This window comes from Dreissena polymorpha, chromosome 12 (genome assembly GCF_020536995.1).
Source record: "Dreissena polymorpha isolate Duluth1 chromosome 12, UMN_Dpol_1.0, whole genome shotgun sequence".
Lineage (NCBI taxonomy): Eukaryota > Metazoa > Mollusca > Bivalvia > Myida > Dreissenidae > Dreissena > Dreissena polymorpha.
Window position 1 is genome coordinate 14,957,709 of NC_068366.1, and position 12,955 is coordinate 14,970,663.

A 12,955-nucleotide genomic window follows, 5' to 3' on the forward strand; every position below is an offset into this window, starting at 1 on the left:
GTGAATTATATCATGACTTTGACTTTAAGAAAGTTTATCTATGATCATTTTGTAAAAATTAACCTTTTTCTGACAGCACTTGATAACTCGATCAATCTGCAATAGTATTTATGTTATAAGATTATTTCACATTAGAATTCAATAAAGGAAAAAAGCAGTCACTCTTTATCAGTCTGGCATCAACTGATAATTATTACAAAAATCTTAATGTAGAACAGTTAGAATAACCTTTTTACTGAGTGATTTTAACAAATTTTTAACTAAGGTGGTATCCGAAATGCTCAGTGGCAGTTTTATGTGCCATAAAAATAGAGAAATTAAACCTTAAACTGCAAAATATTTCTTATTTTAAATGAAATAATGATCCAATAAGCAATAACAATCACAACAAAATAATTAAATGCATTAATAAATTGATCAATCAATAAAAAAAATAACCAATATAAAAAATATATAAATCAATCAATCAATCAAACAATTAAAAACAACAACTAAAATTATGAATAATTTAAGGATACTTCAAATGTATGGAGCCAATGTAAAATATGACAGTTATTTGTTGTAAAGTATGTGACATAATATAGTGCACAGTTAATCATAATTATTTGCACAGTATATTATTAAAGTACATAAAATAACTTGATTTATTATTTGCTGATCAACGGAAGCGGATAAATGTGAAGCTCACTGACTGGACATTTAATCAATAACAGGCTGTTAAACCAACCTAACCTTTGATTTATTTGTAACCTGCAGTTCTGATGCCATTGGGTTGTTATGGTTTCAGCTTCACCCAAAACCATACATGACATTTATAGGCAACCCGCCCACCGTTGACAAACAGTGGAAAGCCCACAGAGAGGTCAGTTCTGAACTTATTTGCATCTTATTCTGTGTTGAGCCTTGCTCTGGGAAAATGGAACTTAATGCATGTGTGTAAAGTGTCGTCCCAGATTAGACAGTGTAGACTGGGAGTGACACTTTCCGCCTGTACTTGTAGACCGTGTGGACTGGGAGTGACACTTTCCGCCTGTACTTGTAGACCGTGTGGACTGGGAGTGACACTTTCCGCCTGTACTTGTAGACCGTGTGGACTGGGAGTGACACTTTCCGCCTGTACTTGTAGACCGTGTGGACTGGGAGTGACACTTTCCGCCTGTACTTGTAGACCGTGTGGACTGGGAGTGACACTTTCCGCCTGTACTTGTAGACCGTGTGGACTGGGAGTGACACTTTCCGCCTGTACTGGATGTTTGTTTAGAAGAGACTTTCTGTAAACTACAAATTCAATCAAAGCGGAAAGTGTTGTGACCCTGATCTATTTGTGCAGACTGCACAGGCTAATCTGGGAAACCCTTTATGCATGTGCATTAAGCCCTGTTTTCCCACAACAAGGCTCATATTAATGTTCGGCAGAACTTAATTTATGCAACTTAAAAGGCTTCTCAACTGGTTGCAGTTACCAACTTTTATACACATGGGTGAGTTTTCTGCTTGTGCCATATATTAGGCCTTTTCACGTTACATTAAAGATGAAACCACTTCTAATAATTTATTTAATGATGTCATTTTTGTTTGCTTTTGTAAGCGTAAATGTTTAAAAAATATTCAAGACACCGCCCAACAACCAGTCTGACTTTTGGGATATGAGAGTTTACGTGTCTGTGGTGACACAAAAAGAGTACGGCATTCGAATTCGCAGTGAATCTGCCACCCACGTAAGTCCCAAAGTGCTTCTGTGTGTGCATTGGGACTGGATTATCACGGTTTGGGGTCAAAGAATTTAGGATGCACAGATAATTTTTACTGAAAAAAAACAAAAAATGACATTGATTTCTTTAAATTTAGCTAGAATTTGAAAAATTAGATGCTTTTCAGTCAGTTTTCATGGGCCGGTTTAACCAGAACTACCAAACTTTCTAGATAGATTATTGCAGCCTTACTAAGGATCGCAGTCACAACACCTGAAAACAAGATAGGCAAATTATCCATAACAGAAATGTGACTGGATTTAAACATTTTTTAATTAAAAAGAAATTAACAGTGGATTAAAAAGACAATTTGTCAGTAAGGGATTTGGATAATTATAACTTTTAGGTAAAAACCTATATAAACATAATCACAATTTCATCTTCTTGTTTTTCAGCTACATACATTAATCAGAGTGAGTTTACATTAACAATCAATTACCCGTATTCATTCTGCTCTTGTTACTCCCATCATGGAACCCATTGCAGATTAACCCTATTTCACTCAGTTTTAGCACTTATCCCATACATTTGCAGCCTAATCTATCCAATGTTCATTGTCACATAGGTTTGAGTCTACATCCAAAACACTTGGGGACCAAGTGTTCCATATTACACAAGTCATGCTAAAATTAGTTTAATGCCATTATGTTCCCAGCACAGCTTCAGACCAGCCTGTGCATTTACAGCATTATGCAAAATGGGTCTTATGCCAAGATACAAGATACAAGAAACTTTATTTAAAGATATGCCATATCTGGTCAGCATAGCTTCAGACCAGCCATTGAATTCGCAAGCCATTCCCACCTTGTTTCTAACTCCCATCATCTTCAGGGGGAGTATAGAATTTCAAATCAATAGTCACTCAGTTTCTAGCTCCGATCCAATTACAAGAGTTAATTTGTTCAATATGCATTGTTTCCCAGTTTCTTACATTCATCACATTCAGTTGCATGCCAAGTTTTCCATATCCATTGTCACCCAGTTTCTAACTGTCATCCCATTCAGTTGCAGGGCAAGTTTCTATATCCACAGTCACCTAGTTGCAGGCCATGTTTTCTCTATCCACTGTCACCTAGTTGCAGGCCATGTTTTCCATATCCATTGTCACCTAATTGCAGGTCATGTTTTCCGTATCCATTGTCACCTAGTTGCAGGCCATGTTTTCTGTGTCCACTGTCACCCAGTTGCCAGCCAAGTTTTCCATATCCATTGTTACCCAGTAGTAGGCCAAGTTTTCCGTATCAATTGTCAGGTAGTGCTGGTCAAGTTTTCCATATCCACTATCATCCATTTTCTAACTCTCATCCCATTCAAGCCAGGTTTTCCATATTAATTGTCATCTTTCTTCTAATTATCACACCATCCAGTTGAAGATCATATTTAGTCCATAGGTATTGTCTGGTAGTTATAAGTTGTTTGACATTTTTCCCAGACCCACAATTTCATCCATTTTATATTTGTTTTGGATGTAATAAATCATGAAAGATGATGCAGCAAATGACATTTGCTCTTAAAGTTATGGTCCTTCAATTCTCAAAAAAAAATACATTTTTTATTTCACTCAACTCTCTTTTAGGGCCCAAACAAATAATCCAGAGCAATGTCCAGTTGGGCACAACTACTGTACCTAATGACTTCATCAATACCATTAAGTTTTAATGATGATTGTTTTGTAAAATTATGAATAAGTCAGACACTCTTATTTACCTGGAAGATATAGTTGTATTTCAAAGTACAATGAAACTCTTCCCAGGACTAAGGGAAATCTGGTTTAAGGTTATACATAATTTGTTATCCAGAATGTTAAACCAAAGTTTTACAAGGTTATCAATGCTGATCAATTGTTTGCATTTAATAACACAACAACGAAGCGTGTCAGTCATTGACTCTTTATCAGTTTGTTTTTATTTTTAGAAACAATTCTATGCGCTGTCCCCTAGAAGGTGGTTCTGACATTTAAACTGCTTAAAATATATGAACAATTAAACACCCATGTTTCAAAACCTCTCATTTAATCCCTAATAATGAGTCCCTAAATTTGCAGTTGCAACAAAACAATGCATACTTTGTTGAATTAACATTTAATAAGGTTATCTACATAAAAAGAAAACCAAAGAACCATTCAATATCAGTATAAACAAGAAATATCTTTAAAAAAGATATACGGCGTTGATAGTTCAATGAATGAGATCAAGGATAGCGAATGTCTTTTTTTCTGTGCAGTTCTTAGCTGCATCACACGCAGTACGGGATGTTACGCGGAGTTTACGCGGCTTATTTTACATTATTACATATTGCTGGTCATAAACCTATAGATACAAAACAGAAAACCAAAAGAAGAATGGAAGTGAAATTAAAACATACGAGTCAACCGGCCACACGAGAAGTTTCCGTATTTATAGGCGCGTTCTTCGAACAAACCTGTTTTAGTGGTTTGTCGGGCATTGCTATTTGATTCGATTATTAACAGTATTGATAAGCTCATGCTTAATACATTGGTCAATATGGTGGAATAATTATTGTTAAATTAATCAAAAATAATATTTATCATTGTATTGTTGAAAACCCATTAAGAATCTACATATTTCTGGTCTAAAGAAAATTCCAGGTCACCTAGTTCACGGATAGCGTATTTATTATATAACTATTATTTTACTGGCCGCGAACTCCGGTGATGACCTGTATATAAACTCTGACCTCCATACACTGGCCGCGAATTGACTCGGGTTGAAATGCAATGTATTAAAGTGAGGCCTCGCTTCCACTGCTCTTTATACTTTTACATGTTAACATGTTGACAAGAATATGGAAGTAAGTACTAAATATGAGAACATAGCCTTTAAATATAAACGCGTTGCGCTGGTAATTCTCTGAAAATAAAAGGTGTACGCACAAACTGTATTGATGTCGAGAATTGAGTGTAAAACTGTTCTATCTATTTAGCCTTTTCATTAGAAATACAATTGTTTCATGCAGTAAAACAGTGTTACAAAGACGCGGATATGTTTCCAATGTTCTGGTGGAATACTCAAATCAGCCAATGGAATAAATAAAGTGTATTCATTCGTACCTAGCCGCGGGAAATTTTATTTGAATTTTATTGGACACTTACAAAGGTCAGGAGAGGTGAAAAGCTGGCTTAATACAGCTTACGTCGAAAAATTATTTGTTATGGCGTATATATAGCAAGCATTAATAGTCTCTTTAAATTATTTTGCCATTTTTACTGTTTGTATTTTCGTTTAGCTTCTTTGTTTTAGCATTGCTGATTTGTCACTTAAATCCAAAAATATGACAGGAATTGCTTAATAAGGGGAATCAGGTTTGAGGAGATATTTTATGAATGTTTATGAAGAGGATTTTGGTAAACAGAGAATCCAATATAAAGGGTTTCCAGTGTACTTTTACTAAAAAGTTTTAATTACATTTAATAGTAATAAAGTACCCAAAATAGTACATTATGGCTCCGAGTGTGTCTACTTAGTTTATTACTCCGTCTAATTACTCTGTTCTTTAACTGGGTGTGGGACATTCTTTTCTGTTAAAAATCTTTACTAATCAGAAGATGATGACAGTTTATGTATTCTTAATGTGTTCTTACCTCTTGCTCTGTTGCTGTGCCATAAAATCTCTACTGGTTCCGGGCTTTGTAGCTGCTTGGTGGAGAGGAGGAGGTGGAAAGGGGATCCAATCTGTGTGTGCGGTATGAGAGCCATATGGGCGTTGCCAGGGTGGCTCCACCCACCAGGGTGGCTCCACCGCCCATACGGTCACATGACAGACAAGCGGTAGGGTTGAAACTGTACACATGCACAGAACTGGCTTACAAGCTTGTTTGGCTACATTTTTGAATTTTTGTCAAAGACACAATTTTTTTACATTGTTTAGCAATTTGTTACATTTGGGACTTTTAAGTTCTGGACGATCTTTTCTTGGATAACCCATACTTTTATGTCAATAGATTTTTTTTTACGTGTGAATTACTTTCAAATTCTAACTTTAAAGTTATTGCTAATTCAAACTTTATCTTATTATTTAAAAAAGCACAACTTGATGATCACAGTTCTGTGTGTGCATAGTGCACTGTTCTTGTTTAACTTCTGACGTCAGTCTTCCATTGGCAATTGTTTTGTTACATATCAGGTAGCACTTACAAGAAAGGTCAATTTATACATCTCAACTTTCAACTTTCAATTACCTTATAGTATTCTTTGTATAGTTAGCAAATTAGCATATTATAGTTGTTAACTTGAATGTATTGCTAACTCAGATGATGGTAATTAATTGTACAAACGTTTATTTGGTTAACAAACATTTGCCAACGGAAATGCTTTTAACACAGTTTCCTTCTAATAGTTGCATTGTACTTTTGTGTGGGAAATGTACTGATTTACATATTTAAAGCACCATTTTATGTAACTTGTTGAATTACCAGAATTTCCAATACACCAAACCGAAATTGTTGTTATTGTCTAATTTATTAGAATTTGAGCTTGAAATATCAGGTATGGTATTAAATTCATACATTAATATAGAAAAAAGCACCACAATAGTAATTAAAATGAAAAACAGCACATTTTAGTCTGGGTGATGCATTATAACTTTTGCTTATTGTATCAAGCATGTTTGTTAATTGAAGTTCCATTTATATCAACCATGTGTTACTATGCATTGGTACATATGCAAATCTTGTTTGCTTTTTACAGTTTTGTGTTTAAAGGGATCTTTTCACGCTTTGGTAAATTGACAAAATTGAAAAAAGTTGTTTCAGATCCGTAAGTTTTCGTTTTAGTTATGATATTTGTGAGGAAACAGTAATACTGAACATTAACCATGCTCTAATATAGACATTATATGCATCTTTTGACGATTTTAAAACCTAAAAATTATAAAGCGTTGCAACGCGAAACGATTGAATAATTTGGAGAGTTCTGTTTTTGTCGTTAAATTTTGTGAAACTACGAAGATTGCTTATATAAGGTATAAAATATGTCACGAATGTGTATTCGGCGGAATAGCTCAGTAGGCTAAAGCGTTTTTACTTCAGGACTCTGGCAGGACTCCAGGGGTCACTGGTTCGAAACCTGCTCCGGGCAATGTTCTTTTCCCTTTTTTAATTTTTTTCTTGATTTTTTACTGGAGCTTTTATGATCCAATGTTTACATTTATCAATATATAGCATTTAATGAATAAGTTAAAAAAATGCCAAAATCTGTGAAAAGGCCCCTTTAAGACAACTAATTTAAAAAGTCGACATGATGGTGCTGAATCACTCACCTGAGTTCGAATTGTAAACCAATTGTCATAGTATTACCTCCACTTTTGTATACTTTAAAGTCAAATGAAAAAATATGTACATTATAATTATTTCAGCCTTGTATATTTTAAAAGGCGTGTGAACAGGGTATTTTTAATTAGCAAAGTTTGAACTCTTCATACAGATCCCCAAGGTAAAAAAGAATGATGTATATGATAGAGCAGCATATACACTTGGAGACACTCCTCGCATCACTTAATCATATCAATATAGCTCCCGTATTTTTGATCGGATTGTGTTGAAATTTGGACCAAGAATAATTCAAAACATATCTGATAACTCAAGAAAATTTAAATGAAATTGAAAAACAACAAAATGTAAAACTTAACAAATTAAAAACGTCACTTCAAAAGTCAAATTCGCAGACTCGTACAACGTAAAATAATAACAATGTGAAAATAAAACGCATAAATTTACATGTCTTAATAACTGAATGGCTTGCAACATGCCGATTGAGCAATTTCGCTCGTGAATATTCATACGAGCCATAATGTTTTTCTTAAATTAATGTTATGTTGTTCTTGTGTAAAAACTTACCTAGAATTATGAAATTGAAATTAAATTGGAATAAAATGTATATCACCTTTTACTACACTGTGATTTTTCTAACGCAACACTTTTAAAACTTACATATCTCAGTAATGAGTAAATATTTTTATTTAAAATTGCACATGTGATCATTTGACTACAGTATGTGCAAGCTAACAATAAAATCATTCATCCGTGACGATTGGGCGCTTTAGCAAGTGGGAAAGGTAGCCTGTAAAATGTAAAGTGCGCGATTGCGCTCCTGAATATTCATACGAGCTTTATTGTTTTGTAAATTAATTTTATGTTTTCCTTATGTAAGAACCCGCCTAAATAACTAAATTGAAATAAAACTAGAATTAAATCGCGTTTCAACATTTTCACGTATAAAAATATAGAACCACACCTACCCCACGTGCTGAAGCGTCCAATCGTCACGGATGAATGATTTTATCGTGAGCTTGCATAGATAGTAGTCAAATGATCGTATGTAAAATTTTAAATCAATATCTTTACTCGTAACTGAGATATTCAAGATTGAAAAGTGATGCGTTAGAAGTGTCTCCAAGTTTATAAGAGAGTTAAATAACACTTCACTTTAAATTGAGAAAGGTGTTTGAGGTGCTAAATTGATGGAATTCTTTGCTATATTTCAGGTGGTTTCACATGTGAGCAAGTCTCGTAAACCTTTCAATGCATATTAAGCAGATAAATACAGAAACTTTAATGACCTAAATTTTAAGATTTCTTTTCCTTAGTATTATAAAATTAGTTTGGAATAGAATTGAACAAATCTTTGGATTGCCAAGACAAAAAATGACAAAGAAATTTCCTTAAAAGTTTTGTTGAACTTCTGTGTCATTCCCTTCTCAAAAAACCCCAATCCCTCAAGTCCATGATTTGTTTTCTTGTGTGCCTAGAACAATGAGAAGCGTGAGGCAATCCGGCGTCGTGCCCAGGAGCTGGCAGAGCAGCGGCGACAGAGGAAGGCGTACTCCACCCCTCTGTACACGTCCATCAGTGAGAGAAGTACGCCCTTAACACTTTACAGCTCAAAAGATAAGAGAAAATGGCTTATGCAACCAGCATCAAACCAGAACAGCTTGAGAGCAACCCCCAGTCTGTTCAGGTTTTATGCTGTTTGCTGCTCACTGGTGTCTGATGGTTAAAAATGAAGCAAAAGAAGTACGCAATGAACTGACCATCATGTGAGCCTTGTTCTGAGAAAACTGGGCTTAATGCAAATGCGTTAAGTGTCTTCCCAGATTAGCCTGTGCAGTCCGCATTTATGGAATTTTTGTTTAAAAGAAGTGTCTTGTTTGTGATAGTCATGTTTAGGCAGAAATCGTCATCCCTGATTAGCACACTGCACCGGCTAATCTAATCTTTTTATGCACTGTGATGCATGAAGCTCAATTATCCCAGAAAGAAGCTCATTTAAAAGTTGCTAACTTCCTGGTTTTTTTGCATATATGCATTTTTTAATTAGTCCCCTACCGGTTTCACCGGAGGGGACTTATGGTTTGCACTCCGTCTGTCAGTCAGTCTGTCAGTCAGTCTGTCTGTCTGTCACACTGTTCTGGATCCTGCGATAACTTTAAAAGTTCTTAATATTTTTTCATGAAACTTGGAACATGGATAGATGTCAATATGGACATTATGCAAGTCATTTTATTTTGTTCCTATGTCAAAAATTTTGGTTGCTATGGCAACAAATAGACTAGAAATACTGCTAAAATGGTGGTTTTCTTGATCCTGCAATAACTTTTAAAGTTCTTAATATTTTTTCATGAAACTTAAGACATGGATAGATGGCAACATGGATATTATGCACGTCATTTCATTTTGTTCCTACGTCAAAAATTCTGGTTGCTATGGCAACAAATATATATTTTTTAAATTCTGAAAATGGTGGAATTTCTGACAATGGTGGAGCCGGTAGGGGACTTATATTGCTTGACAATAGTCTTGTTTTAACTAATTTTATAAAAATGCTGTCAGGTTGTCTAAGGTTGTTTGTTTAAGTATTTAAGTAAAAGGATCAGACTATGCACACATGGAGAAGTATTAACTATATTATTTTTTAAAATATGAATTGTTTTTTGTCTCCTGACAATAAATGGGCAAATTCTCAATTTTAAGGCTTTAGAAAAGGATTTAGAATACTCGCAAACAGTCAAGTGAATTCCTCAGAATTGGAACAGCTAGCCCTTTTGTTAGAGTGATCAACTACAAATCTAAGGATCACAGTTTTGCTTCCCAGCTGGTACAGCCTTATAAAGTGTGTGGCGATTTGTCATGAAATTATTTCTACAGCCATTTTCTGACCCTACCTCTGTTTCACCTGGGGCAGTTTTTAGTTTCTGACCAGTTGGTGCATTAACCCTTCCGACTCAGAAGCAAATGGAAAATGGCTATGTGCAAACAGCATAGTAAGTAACTCGCAGTCTGTTCAGGTTTTATGCTGTTTGCTGCTCATCAGTATGTTAGGGTTGAAAAATGAAGCCTTCAAACTTGAATATATTAAGCCTTTTCCACTCAGAAGCAAAGTGAAAATGGCTATGTGCAAACAGCATAAAACCAGAACAGCCTGCGAGTAACTCGCAGTCTGTTCAGGTTTTATGCTGTTTGCTGCTCATCAGTATCTTTTTAATTAAGCCTTAAAACTAGAATCTAGTACGGTAAGAAAGGCCTTTAATTAAAATTAATTTTCTAAGGGACTACAAATGAGTGAAAATACGTATATAAGTGGTAAAGCGTTAAGAAAAGACTTAACATTTAAATAGATTTTCTAAAGGACTTCAAATCCATCAAGTGTGTATCTGAGTGGTAAAGTGTTAAGTACTGGTATACCTGCTTACCCTGATATAAGTGCAATAATAGTGAGATCTATATGAGCCTCACTCTGGGAAAAGGGGGCTTAATGCATGTGGGTAAAGTGTTGTCTGCACAGGCTTATCAGGGACAACACTTCCCTCTTTTATTTCCACTTTCATATCAGAGCTTAAGTCTCTCAAGTGCAAAGCAGTAAAAGCTAAATAACCAAAAAACACAACTATTAAAGATTATGTGCATTGTTTGTCAATCTCAGAAATCAAGTCTAGCTTGTAGAGCAGTACAAAGTAAATAAACAAAAATGGAAACTACATCATAATAAATTACATGAATTTTTTATCAATTTCAGAGCTAAAGTCTAGAGTGCAGAGCAGTAAGTTGCCCCAGTCGACGCCTGTGTCACCCACCCCCCACGGGCCGCGCAAGGACAAGGCCCCACCCCCTAAGAACGTCTGGGAGGGGGAGGAGAAGCAGACGAGTCCGAGCCCAGTGAAGCTTGAGCCTACACCCCCACCTTCTGCAGACAGCGCAGTCAAGAAGGAAATCTTCATTACACTGGTGTCACCCAAACCAGAAGGTACTCAAATGTAATTGAGTCTTATTCAGAGAAAACTGGGCTTAATGCATGTGCATAAAGTGTTGTCACAGATTAGCCTGTGCTGTTTGCACAGGCTAATCTGGCAGGACACTTTCCACCTACACTGGATTTTTGTTTAGATGAGACTAACTTTAAACAAAAAAATCCATAAAAGCCGAAAGTGGCATCCCTGATGAGCCTGTGCAAACTGCACAGGCGATTCTGGGATGACAATTTATGCATTTGCATTAATTCTCTTAATCCCAGAACATGGCTCAATTGTTGACATACCATGCATAAGTTGATACATATTTTCTTGTAATATTTATATGGAATTTCCCTGACTTTTATGTCTGTGTCTCTTTTTATGACTCCATTTTATAATGGTCTCATTAGCAAACAGACCGTGGCTGTCTTAGCTGGTCTGTAGCTATGGCATAAGACCCAGTTTTGGGTGAGATATAAAGAAATGCTAGACACTGCCTCAAAGTTTTATGTTTCTTCTGAGCAACATATAAGGCCATTAATAATTAGTGTAATTGCTCATTTTCGAAATTTATAAACTAACTTGAATTTATGTAAAACGAAATGATTGACAGCAATTTGAATCAGGAAAACTAACAACATATTCAATTAAATCGATTCAAGATCAATTATTTAAAAAAAAGATTGATACATTTCTGCAAAATACTTATCTGATGCTCTTACGTTTTACAATTTCTGTGACTTTGTCACATTTTCTATTACTTTTTCTGTAAATACTTTTAGAAACATGAACTATTTGCCTAGTAGCAGACACTTGTGCACCTAGCTAGGCTAGCTTATTTATATATGAGCCATGCTCTGTTACAAGGGGGTTTAACGCATGTGTGTAAAGTGTCCACCCTGATTAGCCAGTGCAGGCTGCACAGGCTACTCAGGGACAACACATTCCACCAAAACTGGATTTTCATCAAGAACAGTCTTCCTTTAAACGAAAAATTCAATTACTGTGGAAAGTGTCATCCCTGATTAGCCTGTACTGACTGCATAGGCTAATCTGGGACAATACTTCACACATTTGCATTAAAATTTCTTTTCACAGAGCACGACTCATTTCTTGACATTTTTTTTGCTGTTTTTTCAAAGAGGTATATTACTGAAACAGGACTTGCAGGACTGTTATAAGAATTGAAATACAAGTTTAAATTTAAAATCATAGATGCTTGTTTGAGAAAATAAAACTGAGCTTAATGCATGTGCGTAAAGTGTCGTCCCAGATTAGCCTGTGCAGGCCGCACAGGCTTATCAGGGAGGACACTTTCTGCTTTCATGGTATTTTTAATTTCAAGCAAGTCCCTCCTTACTGAAAATCAAGTTTAGGCGGAAAGTGTCGTCCCAGATTAGCCTGTGCAGATTGCACAGGCTAATCTGGGACAACACTTTACGCACATGCATTAAGCCCAGTTTTCTCAGAACAAGGCTCAAATATGTTTATTCCTAGTATTATAAATGTACAAATTGTAGCTAACTTGTCATTTTCTATGGTAGTGGAAGTTGAATTATTGGACTCAGGTTATGGTGTATGTTACTCACTGGAATTTGTTGTGTATACCTCGGGAACAAACAATTCAAGCACATTTATTGTCCTCGAAGTTTTAAAAGTATGGCTCCTGGATTGTTGAAGGTGAAGCCAGGCCAGGCCTTTTATACCTTTCCCACTCAGAAGCAAAGTGAAAATGGCTATGTGCAAACAGCATAAAACCAGAACAGCCTGCATGTAACACAGTCTGTTCAGGTTTTATGCTGTTTGCTGCTCATCAGTGCCTAAATGTTTAGAAATGAAGCCTCTAAAACTTGAATTTTAAGAAAGGTGTTACATTTAATGTAACTTTCTATGGGACTACAAAAGCGTCAACATACATATCTTAGTGGTAAAGGGTTAAATAATAACAGATGAACCAGTCA

At 35.6% G+C, this 12,955-nt stretch overlaps 1 protein-coding gene across 6 annotated transcripts in view; it reads left to right on the top strand.

Annotated features, from left to right (window-relative positions):
• LOC127852178 (golgin subfamily A member 6-like protein 22) overlaps nucleotides 1-12,955 on the top strand; it is a 98,627-nt gene that overhangs the window by 41,440 nt on the left and 44,232 nt on the right. For 3 of the 6 annotated variants that reach the window (XM_052386047.1, XM_052386050.1, XM_052386051.1), the window contains exons 4-7: nucleotides 788-862; nucleotides 5,405-5,539; nucleotides 8,517-8,625; nucleotides 10,781-11,008. In XM_052386047.1, the coding sequence (XP_052242007.1) occupies nucleotides 788-862; nucleotides 5,405-5,539; nucleotides 8,517-8,625; nucleotides 10,781-11,008 (547 nt within the window). Of the gene's footprint in view, nucleotides 1-787; nucleotides 863-2,146; nucleotides 2,165-5,404; nucleotides 5,540-8,516; nucleotides 8,626-10,780; nucleotides 11,009-12,955 lie in introns of all 6 variants that reach the window. The other 3 variants (XM_052386048.1, XM_052386049.1, XM_052386054.1) reach the window with 3 other exon arrangements.